This window comes from Mustela erminea, chromosome 18 (genome assembly GCF_009829155.1).
Source record: "Mustela erminea isolate mMusErm1 chromosome 18, mMusErm1.Pri, whole genome shotgun sequence".
NCBI lineage: Eukaryota > Metazoa > Chordata > Mammalia > Carnivora > Mustelidae > Mustela > Mustela erminea.
Window position 1 is genome coordinate 58524516 of NC_045631.1, and position 22024 is coordinate 58546539.

Consider the following 22024-nt stretch of genomic DNA (forward strand, 5'->3'; position numbering starts at 1 on the left):
GCACCGAGACACACTTAGGACCCCTGAATAGGGCCGGTGCTCAGCAGATGTCTGCCCCGTTGTCCTTACGTCCTGGGTAGCCGGGATCATCGCGCAGGCGGGGTATTTCCTTGATGGCACGTGCAGGGTCTCAGAGGCATTTCAAGATCATAAGGCATTTTCCCTGCACTTCTGACCCATGGGGGTTCCCCGCATTGTGTGTTTTCTTCCGTTAGGAGCTGTTGCCTGTTCTTGTCCGCTCCTAGGAATTCCTTACACACTCTGGACGCCGACCCGCCATCCGTCTCAGACACGGCAAGTCCTCTTCCCCGTTCCTCTGACCCCCGTTACGTTTGTGTGTGTGGGGGGCCTGTGAGCGTGTGTGTGAGGGGCGTCAGGTGGCTGGGCTGTCCCGAGCCTCGGGGGACGTGGTCTTAGAGCGGTGTCGTCCCACGCCATGTTCAGTGCCTGCCTGGGGCGGGACCCCTTCGTCTGGCTCGGTCACATCCCCTAGGGAGGGTCCTTGACACCCTGCCCCCACAGCCCTGCCCCTGCCTCACTGCTGACCTTCCCCGCATCCTACTGCCCCTGAGCTCTGTGTGGTAGAGCAAGACAAGGCAAGTGATGGGTGCAGGTGACCTTGACCCTGTGAACCGCTCTCTGGCTCTAGTTCTTGGCAGCAAAGGGGTGGGCTTCATGCCTCCGTGGTCTCATTTCCAATGGGAGTTCTTGGGTTCCTTCGGTCCCCAAACCCCCAGGTTTGACCTGGGCCACTGGCCAGGTCATTAGGGGACCACTGCGTCAAGACACATGTAGGTTAACCAAACCGAATGTTGTTCTGGTCTTTCCAAACCACAGCTATAAACAGGCCATGCGTGGCTCTCTGCTACCCGCAGGAGAAGGCTTCTGGGCCAGCACGAGCCTTGAGGTCTGGCTGCAGCTGCCCTAAGCGTCCTCTCTCTCTGGCTCCACACTCCAGCCACGCTGGGTCCTCCTCGGGCCATGCTTCCTCCCCTGGGCCTCTGTGTGTGGCATCTGCTCTGCCCGGGATGCTGTCCCTCCAAAGTCCCTCCCACGGCCAGTCCTGACGTTGCCTCGAGCTCTTGGGAGCAGGGCGGCCTCCCCAGGCCAGTCTCTGTTCCCGCCGGGGGACTGCTCTGGGCCCGTGCTGGGGGGCTCCCTCAGAGCTCCCCCTGCCTGTCTGACTGCACCTCTTTGTCTCCTCTGCCAGATGGACCCTTGATGGGGAGGGACCTGTCTGTCCTCCCTCTGTGGGTGCCCTCGGCCATGGCTGCCAGCCCGGGGCCTAGCTGATGGGTGAAGCGGAGACCTGGTACACCCTCCAGCCCTGAGTGCCCCCCACCCCCGTCGTCTGTGTCGTGGTCCTGCTCCCTGCCCGGGCCCCCTCCCCACCCACTCACCAGTGCCCGTGGTCCATGTGCTGCCGAATGAGTGTGTGGGGGGCCACCGTCCCGTACTTGTCGACCTCGGGCATGTTCATGTCGTCGATGAAGTAGATCAGCTTCTTGGTGCCTGGGGGGCCGTAGTTCCTCCCGGATTTCTTCTCCAGGGGCTTCTCAAGAACCCCTAGAGAAAGGATCCGATTGGCTATCACTGTCTCCCTGCTACATCCTGTCGGGAGGTCCTGTTGGGCCCAGGGTGCCCAGCGCTGCAGGCCGTGGCCGAGGGAGTGGAGGGGGCACCGGGGAGGGCGGACCCTTGACTTCCGTCACCCCCAGGAGTAAAGGAGCTGTGGGCGTGGAGGGGCCAAGGCCCAGGCGGCAGGAACCTTCCAGCTGGACAACCTCGGGGCCATACCAGACCAGTTGTGCCAGAGGCTCCTGTGGGATCTGCCCCGGAGCTCCTACTCCCCCCGACTCTGTGGCTTGTGGCCAGCGGAGGGGCTGTGGCGAGGCAAGAGGACCCCGGCCGGTCCCCGTGTCTTTGGTGAGAAGGAGTCATGGGAATGTGGAGCCAGGGGTCAGCCACGTGGGAAGAGCGTGATTGGGGGTGACCAGGCTGGGCTGTAGGGACCCACTGTGGGCCTTGCCCCCAACCCTGCACCCCTGCTCCGGCCGCGCACCCACCCTGCAGCATGGCGGAGGTGGTGTAGAAGTTGAAGGGCACGGCCTGCACCAGGTAGTCGTCGGTGTTGAGGCTGTCCAGCTTGTCCTCCATCAGCACGGACTTGCCGGTGCCCGCGTTCCCCACCAGCATCAACGGCCACGACTTCTCCATGAGCAGGTCCATGAAGTAGCGGATTCGGATGGTCTCTGTGGTGTGCACCAGAGAGGCCTGGCGGGGGGGCCGGGAGGACCGCAGGGGAGGGAGGAGCCGTGAGCCTCAGACACACCGTGCCTCCGATGTCCCCCTTCCAACTCACTGAGGGACCCGACCGGTTTGTGTGTCTCCGGTTTACGCGGGAGGTCCTGCTGTGGAAGCGTATGCGTTGGGTCGCCCGTTACGAAGCAGGAGTCCTGCCCCGAAGTCGTCCGTCAACTGTCACCAGTCCGGGACAAGTTACCTGCAGAGGGACGTCCGGATCCAGCTCAAAGGCAGGCACCTTGTCTGTCCACGGCAGGAACTTTTTCGTGTCCGGATCGATGTAGTAGTCGAAGATCGTCCCCTGCGAGGGGAACTTGATTGTTTTGAATTCGTTGACCCACCATTTGCTGAACTCGACCCGATAATCCACAAGCTGTCGAAGAACGAGAACCAAACAGGGCCCAGCTCGGGGTGGCCGGGACCTCTCGCGGGCGGCGGGCTCCTGCGTGGCCGGCTGCTCACCTGGTCCTGGAACATGGCCCCCCCAAACGCCCAGAAGCAGGCAAACACGAAGTAGAGCTCGTACAGCTCCTTGGGGGAGTCGGGCGGTGTGTTCTTCTCCGTGAGGAGGCACTCGAGCAGGTACAGGATCATCTGGGTGACCGTGATCTCGGGAATGGGCGTGATCTTCTTGAACCCGAGCCGCAGCTTGTCCAGGCACGTGGGCAGGTACTTGTCGAAGAGGATCATTAGGTTGGCCTTCTCCGACTGCACCTTGCGCCTCTCAATCCAGCTGCTCACCACCCTGGGGCAGACGGAGAGGCGCTGGGTGCTGGGACCACCCTGTTGGGTCTGCCCGGCCTCCCTCCCCTGGCTGAACAGCCCTGGTGTCTCTATGTGCTTCTGGCGTGCCTGCCTGGTGATGGGGCCAGATGTAGAGCTTATGAGAGCCTGACAAGTGTGTGGGGCTGGGGAGGATGGGCTCTTTTTCTGACATTCTAGCTATGGGGCTGCTGTAAGCTTAGAACAACTGGGAACCACCTTTGCTTCCCCAAATAAAGTCAATACTGAGAGCAGAGCTGAACATAGGGGAAGTAAAAGATCTCATGACATCATCTGGGTGGGAAGGGGAAGGAAGGGAGAGAAAGGGAGAGGAACAGGGACCTCATTACATCATCTGAATTCCTGGATCCAGCCATGCCTGAAGTTGTCTTGGTGAACTGAGCCAATTCTTTTTTTTTTTTTTTTTTTCTCTTTAACTAGTTTGAGTTGAATTTGCCACATTGGGAGAGCCCAAACTAATGCAACAGACAGTCCGTGAGCAACCACGTCACACTCTCTGGCGCCCACCTGCCTCTGGAGTGGGCTCCCCAGAAGGGGCCCACCATAAGGGTGAGATCGCAGACTCTGGGGCCTGCTGCCTGGGCCTGAGTCACTCCACTGTGGCCAACAGTGGCTTGGGCGAGTTACTCAACACGTCATCCATAAGTGCGAAAGACAACAGTGACCCCAGTTTCGAAGGACCACCTGGGCTGATATTTTTAAAGCCCGTAGAAGGGAGCCTGGCCCACCGTGAGTGCTGCACGAGTGCCTGCTAAAAGCATAAATAGGGTCTGGCTGCCTCGTGAGTCAGCGAGCGTGTCTTTTCCAGGACGGCCCGAGCAGAAGCAGGAAGCTGGGGTCGGCACCCGCGGCCCCGAGGACAAGCCTCTCCGAGAGCGAGCTCCCGCCTCGGACGGCCCATCCTAACCGTGCTCGATCAGAACTGAGAACCAGAGCTGAAAGCTCTGCCATATTGCTCCCAGCACGGTCTCCAGTCACAGAGCCATCCCTTCCCCAGGTCGCGTCCGCAGGCCAAGAGCGGTAACCCCATGCCCGGACAGTTAGGACCCGACTCCGGAGACGGCGGGTCTCCAGAACGGAGCCTGGCCGCGAGTCTGTGCGCACGCCGCCGCCGCATTTGCCCTCCTGCCTGAAGGTGTTCGTGTCGAGTGAGAGACGTTGCCTTGGTTAGAGTCCTCCGCGCGTGCAAGTGGGCACGCCGGCTCGGACGGGAAGTGCAGGCCCAGGGAGACACGCGCGCGTGGGAGGCCCAGCCGGCCTGGCTCCTGCCCGGCCCCCCGAGGCAGCCTCGCTTCACTTCCCGCTCCGGGATGTGCCCCGCAGTCTCCAGGCCTCCAGTCACGGCCGCCCCTGGGGGAGCTGCCTTTCTCCCGGGGGCCCCGGGCCGATCCCTACCCTCTCCACTTCTCTCCTCCTCGTCCCCAAAGGCCTGCTCGCTTCTTCCCCTGGGGTCCCCAAGAGCTGCTCCTGGTGCAAGGCTTCCCTCCGCGCTCTCTCCTTCCGCCCCCGGGAGCCCTCCTCCCTCCGTGTCCGCAGCTCCTGCCTCGCCTGTGCACCCCGAGAACCCTCACGTGTGGGGTCGTGGGCAGAACGGCGGCTCCCAAAGGACAGGCCACCGAGACCGGGAGACGTAACCTTGTTTGGAAAAGGGTCTTTGCAGACAGACGTAGTCAAGGTCAGGATCTCGGAAGGAGACTGTCCCGCATTAGGGTGGCCCCAGTCTGACGACTGTCCCTTCAAGAAGACGGGAAGAGGGAAAAGAAGAGGGAAAACCTCGAGAGACAGGAAAGAGGCCGTGCAGAGACGGTTGCAAGGATCGGGGGAGCCCCCAGAAGCCAGCGGTGGCCCGGGACACGCTCTCCCCCGGGGCCTCTGGGAGGAACCAGCCCTGCCCACAGACTGTCGACTTCGGGCCCCCAGAATCAATGCCACATCTTCAGTTTCTTAAGATTTCCAACGCTTCTCACACCTTCCCTTCCCCTCTGCCCCCAGGGGCCGCCCATGGTCCAGCACGGGCCGCTGTCCTCCTCCCACGGGAAAGGGTCCCTGTGCAGCCCCACCGTCCGGTCCGCCCCCGCGCCCACCCCTTCCCACCAACAGCATCATCAGGCTCCACGCTCCATCCACGGACACCTCAGGGCTGCCCGGACCCCGCGACCTCCCGCTCTCGCCCGCCTGCACCCGCCGCCCCGTGCCCCCGACCCCGTTCAGGCTGGTTCTCGCCTGGCAGACTCCCCGCAGTCTTCGTCCTCCTGGGAAACCCCCTTTCCCGCCAGGTGTCGCCCGAACTCCGCCTCCTCTTGGACCCGGACCGCCCCCGCCCACCCCAGGCTCCCAGCGCGCGGTGCCACGCGGTCGCCTCCGTGCCTCAGGCCGCACAGTCCCCTGGCTTGTCTCACACCCTCTGGCTGCCGGCACCCGATGCGCGGGGGGCCGCCATGCGGTGTTCCCCGGGCCGCAGCACAAGCCCGCACGGGTGACTCCGAAATGCCCCCAGCCCCGTCCTCCTCCGCCGGTTTGGAACGGGAAGACGACAACCCCACTCACGGGTTCCAGCCCAGATCTGCGGGGTTGATGTAAAGAATGCCGGCTCTGGAGACGGTGGCGGGGGTGGCCGTCCTCAGGTGGCTGATCTCGAACACCAGCCTCATGGTGCGGTTCAGGGGGATCCGCTCGTTGCTGGCCAGCGTGAGGACCTGGGAAGGGAGGCAGCCCGTGGGTTCCCGGGGCGGACCTGCGTCGTCCGGATGGGTCGTCACATGGACATCTCCGAACGATGAGGAGGAAGGCCGGGCCCCGGGCCCCTGTGCCCGCCACCAACCAGCTCCCCCCGGCCCGGCCTTCCTCAGACATCCCTGACCCCAGTCCCTCGGCCGCCCCCGCCCACCCCAGGACACCACTCCCGGGGGTGGGCGCCGTGTCGGACGTCACTGGGATCTCGTTTGCTTTCTGAAACCACCGTCCCGCCCCTCGTGGGGAATCCTGAGCTCCCTCTTCCGACCAACTGAGAATCACTTCCTCAAGCTGCTTCTAGATCCTTCTGAAGACCGTTTCTGCCTTCCAAGGTACGAGAGGTCCTGCGGCGTCATGTCACAGGCCACTTAAGCAAGAGTGTTCTCCGTATCTGCGCCCCTCCCCCACGCTGCTCCCCAACACGTCTCAGACGGGATGCACGGGGAACTGTGTCCCACGAGGAACACGTCCGGTGACTGGGAACTTTCCCTCGTCGATGACCTATGCGGGGTTCCAGGCAGACCCTCACCCTTCTGATTCCAGTCTCGGGCAGGTTCTGTCCCTTGCGTGTAGTGGGTGGGATGTGCGGCCCTTCCCACGAGCCCCCTGCCCTATCCCGGGCCCCCAGGCCATCGCTGCGGCTTTGGGGCTCAGCTCTGGAGTCCAGGAGCCCCTCGAACCTTGTTGTCGTCCATGACGGTGTTGAGAGACTCAATCCACATCGGGTCTATGTCCCCGTCCAGGACAATCCACTTGGGGCCGTCGTGGCTGATGTTGGCCAGGTCCCGCATTATGGTGGAGAAAAGGCCTGTGGGTGAACAGGGCTGCTGTGAGCCTGGGACACCTGCTGGGGACCCGTCCTCACTCAGCCCACCCAGCCACAGCCCCGTCACCGTCTTTCCACTCCCTGGTGGCCGGGTTGATGATGCCGAACAGCTCGTCACAGGTGACAGCCTTGGGGTCCAGGTCCACGGCCACGGGCTTCCTCTTCATGTTCTGATAGGTCTTGTTAAGAGACTTGAGGACCTGGGCGTGGGGGTGCGTTGGTCACCCGGGGCTCGGAGGCCACAGCTCCCACGCCCACACCCGGGGAGGCCGCATCCCCGGTTCCCGAGGACGGTACGCAGCCTGAGCAAAAGCCCTGCTCTGGGTGTGTCTCTGCATCGCCGACACTCAGGTGAGTTTGGAGCCCCCGACGGACTGAGGCAGGTGCCCGGGGGAGGGGAGTGCATGGCAATCGGCTGCCTGTGGACGGGGGAGCCCTGCGAGCCCTGAGACCAGGCTAAGATCAGGAAAAATTCGCTGTAGTTTCCGGATGATAAAGGCAATCTGTGCCCCCTGAGAAAACTTTAAGGGAAGGAAGCGACCCATGATTCCTTGAGTCGGAGGAACCGGTTTCTAAGGACACTGGAGACTGTTTCATGCGCACACGTGTGTGTACAGATCTGAGAATACAGACACACGGACAATTTCCTTTTAGAAGATTGGGTTCATATAGTTTCTGCCTTTTAAAAAATTACGTGCTGTGAGCACCCCCGTGTTATTAGTCTTCGGAAATGATCTTGAATGAGACACGGTGTCCGTCCTGTGGGCTCCCAGCTCAACCCCCGCTGCCTTAGAATCTGCCGATGTCGCAGCTCACAGGAGTAGTGGCCCCCCACCCTGCTTCTCCTCACGCCCAGGTAATGGCAGGGGACTGGGGACAGGAGGGGGGGGGCTGGTGCAGGGGGTCAGGTGGGGACAGGAGGCTGGGGGGCTGACGCGGGGGACAGGAGGGCGAGGTGGGGGGCTGGCCGTAGAGGGCCAGGTCGCTGCTGTCCAGGGGGAAGGAGCAGGAAGAGGGGAGAGCCCAGGAGAAGGGCCTCATTCCTGGGACAGGGGCCTTCTCCTTACCACCCCTGCTCCCGGGGTGCGGGCAGGTGACAGAGGCTGAGCCTCCAGCAGCTACAGGGCCTTCGGGGAGGGTGGGGGTGCGGACGGGCCTGGGCCGTGCCTGAGATTTGCCGCTGCCTGCGTTCCCGATGACGAACACCGAGTGGCGCACTTGGAGCAGCTCCTCGAGCTGCACAACCTTCAGCACGAAGCTGTCCTCTGCCTGCAGCTTGAGCTCCACGACGCTCTGCTTGATGATCTGGGAGGGGCACGCGGGAGGGGCGCTGGGCACGGGCGCAAGGACCCGTGGTCCTGCTGGGGGCGGGGGCGGTGCTCGTGGGAGACTCTGTGGGGAAGGGCCCACGGCGTGGCTGTGTCGCGTCTGCGCGGGGGATGGGTTTGCCCGAAGTGCCCCCCCCCCGCTCCTCCCACCCCCCCAGCACCCACAGAGCTGCCGGCCAGGGCTGGAAGGAGGTCCGTGGCTTCTGGGTGTTTCTCCTGGCAGGGGAGCCGCGCCGTGTGACTACCACCAGCTCCCCGACGCGGCCGCCCACCCGGGGCTGCCCCAGCCACCGAGGCGCCCATCTGACCCAAGGGCCCAGCAGCATCTACCTTTTCAAAATTCAAGTCCCGCTTCCGAGGCACATCCAGGGCAGGGAAAAGGTCCCCGATGAGCCCCATGAACACGGGCAGGTCGTCGGTCACGATCTTGGGGATGTTGAAGTCCCTCAGCGCCCTCATGAGCACCTGGTCCTCGGCCCGGCTGGGGTCGCCCCTCTTCAGGGAGCCGGCCACCACCAGCACCGACTTGATGGCTCGCAAGCCCCAGTCGTAATGATCCTGGGGAGGGGGCTGGGTTAGGGACGGCTCTGGCCGGAGCCCGCCTGCCACGGGGTGCGCCCCAAAGGCCCCTCCCCCACTGCCCCGCAGCCCTGGACACACACCTGCTTCGACAGGAGCTCTTTGCACAAGGTGTAGAGTGTGATGAACTTCCTGGCCAGCAGGCGGGCGTCCAGGAAGCCCTCGGCCACCAGCATGATCTCACAGATCAGTTCAAAGTCGGGGACGACCATGGCGCAGGGCCTGGGGGAGATCAGCGGGGCCTGCCTCAGGCTTCTCCCCGCTTCTTCCCACCGTCCCGCCTCCCATCAGCTGGGCGCTCACCTCTCGGGCCAGGAAGCCCACAGCGTCAGGACTCCGGGGGCCTGGGGCCAGGCGTCCAGCACCCCTGCCCCCTCTCCCCTTCCCCTGCTCCTCCTGTGCCCTCTACCCTCTGCCTGGGCTGATGCCAGGCCCTACACCTGCTCTACCGACTCCTCTCTGAACCCGGCTTTCCACGGGCACCGGCCCTCCGTCCCCAGGAAGGCAGAGCGCGAAGATCACTGCGCACGCTCTAGGGAGGCCCCATTCGCTAGACCCCCTGAACTCGGGAACCTCGTCCCCCCGGCCTCCCTGCCTTGCTCCCCGCTCGCTCTAGCTTACGGCCCCCTCTGCCCTCCTCTGTGCACACACCTGAATAAGGCCTTCAGGTTCTCGGGCAGCTCCGTGCGTCCTGCGTACCCCGGGTTCATGGTGATGAAAATCCCCACGGTGGGGATGAGGCTGATCATCTCTCCCAGGAAATTGAACGTTTTCTTCTTGGCCCGAATTGCATCTTGGACACATTTTACCTAAACAGTTGGCACAGAGTGTTGGTGTGGGGGTGACCGGCTTCCACGGCCCCATCTTCACGGGCGTTGAAGCCTGTGGCCACATGTTTGCAGAGGACACTCCTGGTCTCGCTTCCTTTTTAGGTAAATTTTGAGACAATGTAGACTCCCACACAGTTTCAAGAACTAAGGAAGGGGGACACGCTCCTGGGCCCCCGTGTGCCCCTCCAAGGCGTTCCCCTGCCAGGAGCACCTTGCATGACCACGGGGCAAGGTCACAGCTGAGAGCTGGGTTCTGCCGGCCCCGCAAGGACCCTTCACGTCCCGTTCTGTAGTCATACCCACCTCCCCCTGCCCCCACCCTCCCCGTGACCGCCCCCCCCGCCCCCCCCCGCAACCACTGGTCTGCTCCAAATTCCTGACTCTGCTGGTTGGTGAGAGCTGCCCTGCGGCGTGTGCAGCACGTCATGGGGGCTGGGCTTCCGTGTCCCCCAGCAGAACGCAGCCCCTCCCCCAGCCCCGTGGCAGGACGGCCCCCCTGGGGGGTGGTGTCACCGGCAGACTCTTTGGGAGCACTCCTCAGCAGCCAGCCCCGTGCCACACGGTCTGATAACCCGGCACTGGCGGAATCCTAAATCTCCGGGCTCACTAGCCAGGGGTGTGGGGGTGGTGGTGGTGGTCGGGGGACCCTCTGCTCCTGCTGGACCCCTGCAAGCCTGCGCGCCACCACTGGAGGGCGCCCGATGATCGAGGTTAAAACCCTCCAACCGCTGGCTTTGAATTCAGTGTCTCCACCTTCTCAGCCAAGCTCCTGCCCTGGGGCCTGGCCTCTTTCCCCGGGGGGTCCTCGGGGTGCCAGGCTCCCCTGGGGCAGGGCTGGTGGCTGGAGTGGGGAGATACCCCTTAGCTTCTTCACTGCCTCCCCTCTGTGCGAAGCTCTCCTAGCATCCTGGCCCGGTTCTTGGTGGTCACGTGGTGGGGTCCCGTGGGGCTGTACCCGTGGGGGCCGGGGGACCCCGAGGCCACGGCCTTGGTTCTCTCTCTGCCTCCCTGGCCTCCAGCCCAGGGCTCGGGGACAGCTCTGTGGTGGGAAGCTAACGGTCTGGCGGTCGCTGGCCTCCCACAACACGTCCAATCCTGCCCGTGAGCCTGTGTCCGCGAAACTGCTGTACAGGTCGGGAGGGGCCGAAATCACGGCCAAGCTCAGAGCTGGGAGTCCGGTGAGTCACCAGTTGTGGGTCCTGCGTGGTGGGAGCTGGTTTCCGCTTGGCCCCTCCTGCCCTGGTCTGCAGTCTCCCAGGTGGGTTGGGGGTGCTGGCTGTGGGGAGCTGGTCTCTGCTTCTCCTTCTACTGCGCCAAGGGGACCAAGGGTCCCAGCCCCTGCACCGGCCACACCCCCGGGCCCTTTTGGAATGTTCACGTGGATTCTGGACCTCGCGCTTGGCCTCGGCCCCCCCGAGCGAGCCCTGTGGGTCTCACCTCCAGTGCACATAGGATCCGAGGGTTCGTGTACAACCTGGGAACGTTCCTCCAGACGCGTGGGCCGTGCCGGCACAGAGCTGTCCCCCGTCTGAGAACCCGGCTCCCACCGCCTCCCAGCCTCCCCGCCCTTCGCGCCCGAAGCTCTTGGGTGGATTTCCTTCCTCCCTGTCCTCCTCCGGCGCCGCTGTCTAAGGCATCCTTCGCGGACACCTGTAACCTCTGTCCTTATCCTCCGAGCACAATTAATTATACCTTCATGTGTCTCCGGTTACACCGAGGCTGCCCCCTCCGATTCTTCTGTGTGCCCACCGGGACTTCAGGTCCCGCAGGACCAGGCCGGGGTCTCCCGCCTCCAGGCCACAGCCCCCTACATGGCACGGCGCACTGGGGACGGGCGAGGAGGCTCCTAGGCCCGAGCGCAGTGTCTGGTGCGAGGGTTGGCAGGTGAGCTGACAAGCCCCAGCTCCGCCATGACCCGCAGACCGTGGGCAGGACCCTACCTGCACAGCGATCACGGACAAGACCTCCACCGAGATCCGGTTAAACTCATCGAAGCAGCCCCACGCTCCTGTCTGAGCCAGGCCCTTGTAGATGTTTCCACAGGACTAGGAAGGGGGAGAGGGGGAGACGCAGAGACTCAGGGCCGCCCAATCCTGCCAGGAGCCTCCCCACCTGCCCCTTCCTCTGGGTCACAGTCCTGACCGAGGGTTCCGGGGCCTGGGGGAGGCCAGCAGGCCAGCACCCACTCCTCAGGAGGGGTCCAGGCATGGAGGGCTGGCTGCCAGCAAGAGCCCAGCCTTGCCCTGTGACCTCCCTGGGGTGGATGCTTCCCTAGCCCCCACCCTGGACGGCTCAGATAAGTGCAATTGTGTAAAATGTAGCCCTTGCAATTTTTTTCTTGCACCCAAGGGAGGGGGCTTCTCTCTCAGATGGGAGGTGGGTGCGCATGTCAGATTTCCTTCTAGATGTTTGTGTCTCTCCAGGCCTCACTGGGTGATGAGGATTCTTCAGGGTCTCCATATGGGATTCTAGGTGAGTGTTAAATGCTCCTGGGATGCTTTTCTGAAATCCAGAGACTGGAGTGGTCTGTGGCCTTGACTGGGAGAGGGCAGCCTCAAGCTCAGGAGGGTTGGCCTTGGGGCTCAAATGTGGGTGGGGAGGGGAGGGGGCTCCTGCGGGCCGGGGCTCCTGACGCCAGGCCCACCCCATCCCTCCCACAGAGGCGACCCTGCTGGGCCTCTAGGAGGCTCTGCTCTCCTGTGGGGCCCGTGGAGATCCGACAGCGTGCTGCACAGTCTCCAGAGCCCGCTGTCCCCTGGCTGTCCCCTGGCTCCCCTCCTCAGCCTACGCAGACTCATTTGTACCCCAGAGCCCCACGCTGAACCACAACAGAAGCGCTCCCTCTGTTGGGAGCCCCCAGCTGCCCGGGGAGAGCTTGGAAGGGAGGCAGGGAGGAGGCGACCTCCCAGGGTGGGACTTGGGGCCTGGGTTTGTTGACCCGAGGAGCCTCCTCTGGACATGTCTGCCACTCCCACAGGGCTCCACTGGCAGGGACGGGGCTGCTCAGCTGGACCTCAGGGCAGGGACCGCCAGCAGACCGAGAGCCTGGTGCCGCCTCCCCCGGTTCTGCCCGCAGTGTCCAGGCACCTAGAACGTGTGTGGGGCCCAGGAGATGCGGTGCGCGGTCCCCAAGGGGCCCAGGAGATGCGGTGCGCGGTCCCCAAGGGGCCCAGGAGATGCGGTGCGCGGTCCCCAAGGGGCCCAGGAGATGCGGTGGGCGGTCCCCGAGGGGCCTCTGGCCCCTCCAGACTTGGAGCCCACCTTGTAGTCCATCTGCTCCGAGCAGTTGAAGACGTACACCATGGTGCCCAGGGCCCTGCCCAGATCCTTGGTCGTCTCGGTCTTGCCGGTCCCGGCAGGACCCGCGGGGGCCCCGCCCATGATCAGGTGCAGGGACTGCGTCAAGGTTATGTAGCATCTGCAATGGAGCACACGCATTGACCCCTGGCTCACCCCTTCCCCTTCGCAGGCCCTCGGAGAGGTCGAGCAACTCCCCCGGAACCACACAGCTCGCACGGACGGCCCCCGAGCCTGGCTGGCTGGCCGGCGGGCGGCGGGGCTGAGTCCGGGCACGGCCCCCCCAGCCCTGCTGCGGCGGCGGGCGCGCCCACCTGTCCGTGAGCGGGGTGATGACCAGCCGCGGCGTGTTGCCCAGGTACTCGTAGGAGTACTGGATCTGGGCGTCGCAGATATTGGCGAAGCAGTGCTGCTTCTCCTCGTCCCAGCGATGCCGCAGCTGCGACTGCCAGGTGAAGGCCTGGGAGCTCTCCACCTGCGGGAGGAGCAGGAACGTGGGGCCTGGCCCGCCCCGGGAGGCCCCCGCCCCTCCCCCAGGACGCTCGTCCACCCCAGGGCCGCCCCCAGCCGAGTCCTGCGGAGGAGCGGCCCCTCCTCCCGACGGCTCCTCTGACGGCTCCCCGGGGAAGAGGCGCTAGCGGGGGCTGGAGCCCCGATCACCAGATCCCGACCCAACCCCGGCCCTTCCCCGGCTCCCGTGCCTTGGCCGTGATCATTTTGGCGACCACGTCCCGCGCGTGCACGTCGATGGTACAGATGGTCATGACCTTCGTCCTGTCCCCTGCGCTGAGGTTTCCGATGAGCAGGGTGATGAGCGCGTTCAGCTGGCTGATCTGCGGCGACAGAGGCCCCTGGGCTGGGACACTGCCTGTGGCCTGCCCGTCGCGCTCGCCCCGGCCCCCGTGGGTCCCCTGGGGGCTCACGGCTGGGGAGGGAAGGCCACTGTCCTCTTAGTGACAAAAACGAAGCACAGAAAAAGCTCTCGATGTCCCCCAGCTGGGGGTGGGGTGGGGTGAGCCGCGTTGGGACGCCACGGAGCCCCCGAGAAGGACGTCGCAGGGGCAAGTCCAGCACCACGGGGAGATGGTGGGTACTAGGTACAAACGGGGCTTCTAGAGCCGCGCAGACAGTCTCTACGGTATTGCCATATAAGCCCAGGATATGTCACCAATTGAGGACTTGCTGATTTCCAGACCAAAAAGAAAAGAAAACGGTGAATTTGCAGTTGTGTATTTCCATTTTCTACCCTTGGGCAGAACCACTGCTGGGGGGGGAGCGGGGCGCGGAGGGCCAAGGTTTGGCCGCTTTTGACCGACCAGCAGCGAGGGCCGGGCTTTGACCGACCGCACCTGCTTCTTTTTTTTTTTTTTTTTTTTAAGATTTTATTTATTTGAGAGAGATCACAAGTAGGCAGAGAGGCAGACAGAGAGAGAGGAAGAAGCAGGCTTCCTGCCAAGCAGAGAGCCCGATGCGGGGCTCCATCCCAGGACCCTGGGATCATGACCCGAGCCGAAGGCAGAGGCTTTAACCCACTGAGCCACCCAGGCACCCCCGCACCTGCTTCTTGTTGTAATCCTTGATGGCGTTCTCGTAGCCTTCCTCCAGCCGCGCGAAGGCCAGGCCCACCTCGGTGGTCCACCAGATCTGCGTGCACGTGAGCGCGATCTGCAAGTAGAGGGTGAGTGACGCCCCCGGTCCAGCGGCCCCTGCCCGCGCGGAGGCCAACGCCGGCGGCGGCGCCCCCACCCGAGCCCCTCCCCAGGACCTGGGCCGGGTAATCGAAGATCCACTGCTCCCTCGGCTTTTCCTCGTAGGTCACCACGGCCTCGGGGATCTCGTGCCGCAGAGTGGCACACATGCGGTCCAGAACTCGGTTCAGCCACACTTCCACCTGGGGACGGGGGACACGCTGACCGGGCAGGCCCTGCGAGCTGTGGGTTCCAAACACTTGCTTTGTCGTTCAGAAAAGAACGGGGCCGTTCGCCACAACTGTCACCGCGGGGGTGAGCAGGGAGCAGCGAGCGGCCCACTTAACAGATGCGGTTGGGAAGCCCGGGGGCACCCGTCCCCTGTAGGACGGGTTGCACTGGCCGCTCACGTGCACACGCTATTGCTGGGCTGACCGGGGAGGGGGTGCAGAGAAAATTCTAGAAGGCAGGCTATGACCGCGCCCCTGTGGCGCCGCTGATGTTGGGAGACGCGATGTCTGTCCTCACAAGTCCCCGGTGGGCTCTAGCTGCTCCTCGGGGGCCCGGTCTCAGGGGCCAAGATGGTCACACAGGGCAGGACTACTTTATTTGCAGACAAGCCTTCTTTGTATTTTAAAATACAAACCCTCCACCAGCCACCACCAGTCGGAGGGAAGACCCGAACAGGGCCGCCGGCTTCGTTTGCCTCCTCAACTGTCAACACGGTGGCGCGGCTGAGTCCGCGAGGAGCTGAGCGCGGGGAGTGGGTCCGAGCCCGCTGTGATGACGGGGTCTCGCCGGGCCCCCCACAAGCCCGTCTGCGCAGAGCAAACCCGCCGGAGCTCCGGGCCCACGTCTCTGAAGCTCCCGTTTTCTTGTTTCTTGTGTGAGATTTTCTTCTTTTTCCCCTAAGCTGATTTCTCTCCAAATTACTCGGGAAAATGTCGCGTCGATATGGTGGCCGAGTTGGGGGGTGAGATACGGGGACGTGTGGTGTCGGCCAGAGGGGGCCGCCTCACGGGCGGCTGGGACGGGGACGGGCCCTCCCCCCACACACACCACCCCCGCGGTGGGGAGACCTCCTCTGGCGCGCCAAAGCCCTGAAGCCCATCGTTCTGCTCCGGGGTCAGAACGTGGCGGCTCAGGCGTGCGGGGCCTCGCGGAGGACAGCTCGCCGGCGTCCACACACCTCTCCCCTCCCCGCCTCCCTCTGTTTTTTCTCGAGATGCTCCCCAGACTGCGCAGGTTGGGCTGTGCTGGAGACTGTCCACGGGAAGCTGCTGGAGCGCTTGGCCGGGCGAGGGATGGTCCCCGGCTGGAGGGCCCCGCGGCCGCTCCGGCCGGACGTGCGGGGCCGGCACTCACCTGCCCCGAGAGGTCACACTCTTGGTCGAAGTCCACGTACTCCTCTTCCTTGCTGAACATGCCCAGGCCGAATTTGAGAGGCTTCTCGTCGGAGTCGAGGCGGAACTTGAGCTTACACAGGCTGTCGAAGAGCTTGGCCAGGTGGCGGCTCACCTGCGGGGGTCGGGGCGCAGACACGGGGTCACGGAGCCCAGGGCCTCGGAGGAGGCACGGGCGCAGCCGGGTTCTCCTTGGGACGTTTTAAGGTCTTTTCTGTTTTGGAATGCCCCCCACCGCGCCCCGCGTCTGCTCGGTGTTAACGAAACGCGTTTAGCCAACCAAGGGCCCCGCCCAGCAGCTCTGAGGGGCAACTCGGAGACCAGTCCCGGGATCCAGGCTTCAGGGACCAAGGTCTGTTCCTGGAGGTGACAGGACGCTTTTCCTGGACAAGCCTGTCCCCAGGCCCTGGGCCCATTTCCTTGGGCCACCCCGTGCCTCCCTTCTGGCGCATCCTGCAATTTCAGGATTCAATAAAGGACTGTGTTTTCCTTCACCTAGTTAGTTAAGGCCCCGCCTCTCTTTTCACAAGAGCCTCGAGGAAACATCTTCCTGGCTCCTGGGGGCCCGGGTCTGTCGGGATGAGCCGGCGGCCACCTAGTGAGCCGGCAGGTCTCCCAGAAACACCATCTCGCCAAGCCCCTGGCATCTAACCCACTTTCCAGACGAGGAACATGAGGCAAGGGGCTCTCTCTGTCACGGCCAGGCCCCCGGTGGTTTCTGGCGGGGGTGACTTCGTGGAGGTGGTCCAGGGACCTCCATGCGCACAGGGTCCCCCCGTCGTGGGGGCGAGCACGGGGCCGCCTACCTCCACGGGGTCGTTTCCGTTGGAGAGGATGTCCAGGAGGTCGGCCGAGGACACAAAGTAGAACCTCGGGAAAGCCAGTCTTTTCGTCTCTAAGTATTCTGCCAAGGCCTTTTCGCACACAGCCAAGCTGGGAGGAGGGAGGCCACGGGGCTGCGGAGGGCTTCTGAGGCCCAGCCCGTCCGCGCCGCACGACCGCCCTGGAGACGCCCGGTCTGTTCGCAGCCCCGGTCAGACTCAGACCCTGGAACCCCACCCGCCGTGTGGGCGTCCCTCTGAGACTGAGGACACGCCATGTGGCCGGCGTGGCACCACGAGGCCGGGGGCGCCAGCTCCCAGGGAGGAGTTTGCCCTGTCCTGGCGGTGGGGGTTGCTGCCTCGGGTCCCTGCCGCTGGGACGCCTCTCCCCCGCCCAGGCGCCGGGACCTACTTCTTCTTCAGATTCTCCAGTTTGTCGTAGAGCCCGGGCTTGTTGGTGGCCTCGATCACGTTGGGTGTTTTCACGGCCTCCTCCATCAGGGCCTGGCGGAGATGGGCCCCGGGGCGTGAGTGGCGTGGGCTCTCCAGGGTCGCCATTTCTGGACCGCGCACCCGGAGGTGAGGGCAGGGCTCACCTTGAACTCCACGTCGATGTCGTCGAAGCGCCTGGAGTCCTCCGGCAGCTGCGCGCGGATGTCCTCGGAGCCGATGAAGATGCTCTCCAGGTGGCTCCAGGTCCGCTGCACCTCGAACCAGATGGAGAGGACTGCGTCCGCCGTGGACAGCTTCTGCTGCCAGCTCGTCACCTCCTTCAGGAAGTGCGACAGGTACTTGGAGGTCATCAGGTTCTGCAGCTGCACCTGGTTGTCTTCCAGGGTCTCCACCAGCACCTCGTCCGACTTGAGCATCAGGGTGCCTGTGCGGGGGTGCGGCTCGTGCTCGAACTCCATGCTGGACCACGTGACGTCCAGGGCTTTCAGCACCTTTGGGGGGACACGGGGGACACGTCACTCGGCGGCTGGCCAGAGGGGTCGAGAAGGACCCAGAGGGAAGCGCTGCTTCCGGAAATCCAGAACCTTCCTACCGACATCATTGACCATCGCCAAAAGGGAGCAACGACGCAGACGTCCGTCCGCAGACGAACAGGTGTGGCGGGACAGAGCGTCAGAACACCGCACGGCCCTAAGCAGCAATGAGGGTCTGCCTCGGGCTCCCGCACGGCTGGACCCTGACGCCATCACGCCAAGTCGACGAGGCCGGCCAGGCGAGGCCCAGTCCTGCGCGATTCCATCCTCTGACATGTCCAGAACAGGCGAGTCCATGGGGACAGGAAGCAGGTCGGGGGGCGGGACGGGGATGTGCGGGAAGATGGGGGGTTCCTGGAGGGAGCGGCTTTCTTTCCGAGTTGGTGACAACGTTCTAACGTTCGATAATTCTACCTCGTGACGGTCGCCCACTCCATGACTATGCTAAAAGCCACTGAACTGTACACATTAAGTGGGTGAACAGTATGGCAGGCCAGTGATAGCTCAGTAAAGCTGTTTTCTTACAAAAGGGGAGATGGATGCCTGAGTGGCTCTCTGGGTGAAGCTTCTGCCTTTGGCTCGGGTCGTGATCCCGGGGTCCTGGGGTGGAACCCCGCATCGGGCTCCCTGCTCAGCGGGAAGAGCCGGCTTCTCCCTCTCCCTCTGCCCTTTCCTCCTGCTCGTGCTCTCTCTCTCTGACAACTAAACAAATAAAATCTTAACAAACAAACAAACAAACGGGAAGAAAGCCCAAGTGTGAAGGCTCACACACAGCAGGTGAGGAGGGAGATGCGTGTTGCAGAGGGAGCTTCCCCGTGTCCGGGGACTGTGCCAGCTGGTGGCTCGTCACCCACCCCGATGGCCAGGCCTCCTGCCTTCCTCCCTCCAGGCTCTTCTCCAAAGTTGCGAGCAAGGCTGCTGCACAAGAGGAGAGCGCCCAGACCGTAGTTCAGTGCGTGTACTAGTGCACGCGGGGTGCGGAGCTAGACCCAAGGGATCCCTTCTCCAGGGATACATCCTGGACATTTTTTTTTTACAAGATTTCCATCGTGGGTTGGTGACGGGAGAGCCCACCAGACTTTGTTTCTGAGTCCAGCAACCCACAGACCCCACGAGAAGCGAGATGTTCGTAGGCGCGGGGCCGTCCCGACGTCGTCCCGCACAGCACGCGTTCTGCCGTCGACAAAAGAAAAATACCTTCTCCATCCCCGACTCCTTCACAGCCTTGTCCACGATGTTCCGGACCTCGTCCTCGTACTTGTGGAGGTCTAGCTGCAGCAAATCCGCCAGCGTGGTCTCATCTGACATTTCAAATTTCACCTGGGGGAGAAATAGGCATGTTCCGGCTAAGGTCATCTGTCCCGGACAGATGTCGCTGTCCTTCGTGGAGACGCAGGTCGGTGAGTGATCCGGGGTAAGAGGGAGGGTTGGAAGCTCTGCGTCACCATTTCCGGGCTCTGTGACTTGGGGGAGCTTCTGCTCCAAGACTCGCCGTTCCTCCCTGTAGCATTGTGTGTTGGCCGAGCCCCCTGTAGCGTTTTGAAGTGTTTCTCCCAAGTTCCTGTCTGCCCAGACCTCAGAATATGATCTTATTTGGGAATAGGGTCTTGGCTGAGGCTAGGAGTCCTGCATTATCCGTGTAGGACCTGAATGACAGCCGTCCTTAAAGGAGAGAGGACAGGGGATCCGGAAGGCGGAAGGAAGCCACGTGGCGGTGGGCACCGAGATCGGTGGGGCGCAGCCACAAGCCAAGGGATGCCCGGGGCCTCCGCCAGCTGGAGACGGGGAAGGACTGTCCCCAGGAGCCTTCAGAGGGAGGCGCCCTGCCCACACCTCGACGGCGGACTTGCCGCCCCAGAGCCGTGAAGGATTACACGTCTGTGGTCTGAAGCCCCCTGCGTGTGGCTCTTTGCTGCGGTAGCCCCAGGACGCCGGCGCCCCTGCCCAGGGATTGATGCTACCGACCTCTGTTAACAGCAGGCACGGCCGAGTCTCAGGCGCTGTTGCCGCGGTGACAGCAGCAGGTGCCGGCACAGTGCCTCCCAGCCCTCACGCCCCTTCCAGGTCCTGTCCTCCGGCCTCGTTGTCACACCATTTCCGAGCACCGGTCCTGAGCCCCCGTGGAGACTGGTTTAGCTAACTGGGAGAACGCAGTGTCTCCCCGTCACGTCCGGGAGGACATCTGTCTGCCCGGGGTCCTCTAGGTCCTCGGCTGGGACGTTTTAGCTGTTTGTTGTCCACCGGCCGGGGGTCTCTCCCGAGACGCCTGGACGGGGCAAAGCTGTGGTCTGTGTTTGAGCCCTCCCGACAGCCCAGCCACACTCTACAGGCTCCCGCAGCCTTTTCTGTTCTTCCCTCCCCTCGGAGGCGTCGCCTCCTCTAGACCCAGGACCCTCCCCGTGCTGTCCTTGTCTGCGCTTCCCTGAGAGCAGAGGCTCCCTTCCTGCCCCGGTACTGGCCTCCATGGGGCCGCTCTGCCGAGCAGGCCTTCGGGACAGTTTGTCTCCGTTTGCTGATGGTGGGGACGTGTTGCTGTCTGCCTCCGGGGGTTGCCGATGCCGGTAACCACACCCTCCAACTGGGGGGGGGGTCACGGGAACATCTGGGCACTAGGGCTCTGTGCTCCTGGGGTGCACGGGGGAAACCAAAATTCCTGACCCCTGTGGACAGTCCACCTACACCAAAAGTGGCTGCATAATTAGCGAGGCCCAGCGCAAAACGAAAATGAGGGGGCCCTTCATTAAAAATCGTTAAGAATCGGGGCACCAGGAGGGCTCCGTCGGTGAAGCGTCTGCCTTTGGCTCAGGACATGATCTCGGGGTCCTGGGATCGAGCCCCGCATCAGGCACCCTGCTCAGTGAGGAGTCTGCTTCCTCCTCTCTCTGCCTGCTGTTCCCCCGCTCACTTGCTCTCTCTCTCTGTCATTCTCTCGCACTCAAATATATAAAATCTTAAAGAAAATTATTAAGGCTGTCCAGATGGCCGCCGCAGAGCCCTCCAGCCAGCGTGGGTGCCCTCAGACCGCCGTTCCCCGTGGGACTGGCCCCAGCCCCGGCCCCGGCCCCTCCGCCCCAGCCCTGCACAAGCCCAGCTCCGACCACGGGGGCGCGCCCGTCCCGCAGTGAGGCCGGCCGGCCGCCAGGGGGCAGTACCTGGGTGGCCTGCATGAGCTGCTGCCAGTGGCGGTCGCGGATGGCGGGGTTCTGCAGCTCGCTGACGGCGCGCAGGGACGTGATCATGTTCTTGACGGTGTTGTCCAGCCCCACGAAGGCGTCCCAGCTCCTCATCTCCTTGTCCAGAGACCGCACGTCCTTGGCAAACTTCTTACAGTCTATGTCCATCTGCTCCACGTTGATGTCTTTCCACTTGGTGGTCTTCCAGCTGTCGATGCTGGTGTTGACCTGCGGCGGGGGGGGGGGGGGGCGGTCAGCGAGGGCTGGGGACGCGGGGCGTGGGGGGCTGCCGGCCGAGGGTGGGACGGCGGACGGACGCCAGCGGGGAGAGCCCGCGTGCCAAGACGCGGCTCCAAAGTCGGCAGCCGGACTCTCCTTCGGCAGAACCCTGGGGGTGGGCCGCCGCCGCTCACCGGCCCCCCGTCCCCTGCTCCTTGATGGGGCCCTGTGACCTGCCCCGACCAGGGAAACGTGACAGCGACGCTTGGCCCTCTGGGGCAGAGCGCGCTGAATTCCTGGGGCTCTACGCAGAGCTCTGGGGCCCTTGGCCGCCACAGACACACACGCAGCTACACAGCCCGGACCGAGGGTCCCCGAGGGCTGAATGGAGCCCGTGTGTGGCCTTTGTAGGGAAGAGAGATGCACTTCCGAATGACAAAGAGGTCCTCTTGGGGCTGTGAGTGCAGTGACCTAGCTTAACTCTGACGCTTGACCATGTACTAGAAGCTGGGGGACACAGAGTCTCCCCGGGGAAGGACCCCACCAGCAGTGGAGACAGAAGGCCATGAGGCCTGCGGTCTTCAGTTCGGTGTGGGCTGGAGATGGCTGTGGAGCTGGGCTGGATGGGATGAGGTTGTCGGCGCAGGGGCTTGGGGCCCCGGGGGCCCAGGCTGGACCGGCCTGCTGTGGCAAAAAGACGAGGGGGCCCGGCGGTTTACAGGACACCTGCCTGGAGATGCTAAGACATGAAACCTTAATCCCCCACAGGCACTGAGTCACTGGACGGCTCTTTTAGGTTTTAGCTTCTTCCGTATCCTGTTATCGTAGGAGTGTCCTGGGCAGCCTGTCTTGGAGGGTTTTCCTTTGCCTGTTCTGGCTGTAAATGCTTCCTGCTAGCCCCTGGGGGACGTGGGCATTCTTCTCCAGTCCGTGTGGACTGCTGCTTTCCCAGAGGACGGGCAGGCCCCACCCCCGCCCTCCCCGGCTTTGCCGACTCTGTTCCAGAATGTCCCTCCTGCACGCGAGACTCGGGTTCAGCTCATTATGAGAAAGT

General features: G+C 63.7%; 1 protein-coding gene across 10 annotated transcripts in view; it reads right to left on the bottom strand.

The window, feature by feature from the left end:
• The window catches only part of DNAH17 (dynein axonemal heavy chain 17), a 92566-nt gene that overhangs the window by 37372 nt on the left and 33170 nt on the right, over window positions 1-22024 (bottom strand). For all 10 annotated transcript variants that reach the window (XM_032321863.1, XM_032321862.1, XM_032321867.1 and 7 more), the window contains 23 exons: window positions 20731-20979; window positions 18776-18898; window positions 17189-17536; window positions 17005-17096; window positions 16578-16704; window positions 15734-15886; window positions 14446-14571; window positions 14238-14345; window positions 13382-13513; window positions 12995-13155; window positions 12645-12801; window positions 11324-11428; window positions 9205-9362; window positions 8637-8775; window positions 8305-8532; window positions 7814-7951; window positions 6714-6846; window positions 6501-6628; window positions 5635-5783; window positions 2767-3049; window positions 2504-2677; window positions 2067-2274; window positions 1401-1566 (listed from right to left, as the gene is read on the bottom strand). In XM_032321863.1, the coding sequence (XP_032177754.1) occupies window positions 1401-1566; window positions 2067-2274; window positions 2504-2677; window positions 2767-3049; window positions 5635-5783; window positions 6501-6628; window positions 6714-6846; window positions 7814-7951; window positions 8305-8532; window positions 8637-8775; window positions 9205-9362; window positions 11324-11428; window positions 12645-12801; window positions 12995-13155; window positions 13382-13513; window positions 14238-14345; window positions 14446-14571; window positions 15734-15886; window positions 16578-16704; window positions 17005-17096; window positions 17189-17536; window positions 18776-18898; window positions 20731-20979 (3785 nt within the window). The remainder of the gene's footprint in view (window positions 1-1400; window positions 1567-2066; window positions 2275-2503; window positions 2678-2766; window positions 3050-5634; window positions 5784-6500; window positions 6629-6713; window positions 6847-7813; window positions 7952-8304; window positions 8533-8636; window positions 8776-9204; window positions 9363-11323; window positions 11429-12644; window positions 12802-12994; window positions 13156-13381; window positions 13514-14237; window positions 14346-14445; window positions 14572-15733; window positions 15887-16577; window positions 16705-17004; window positions 17097-17188; window positions 17537-18775; window positions 18899-20730; window positions 20980-22024) is intronic.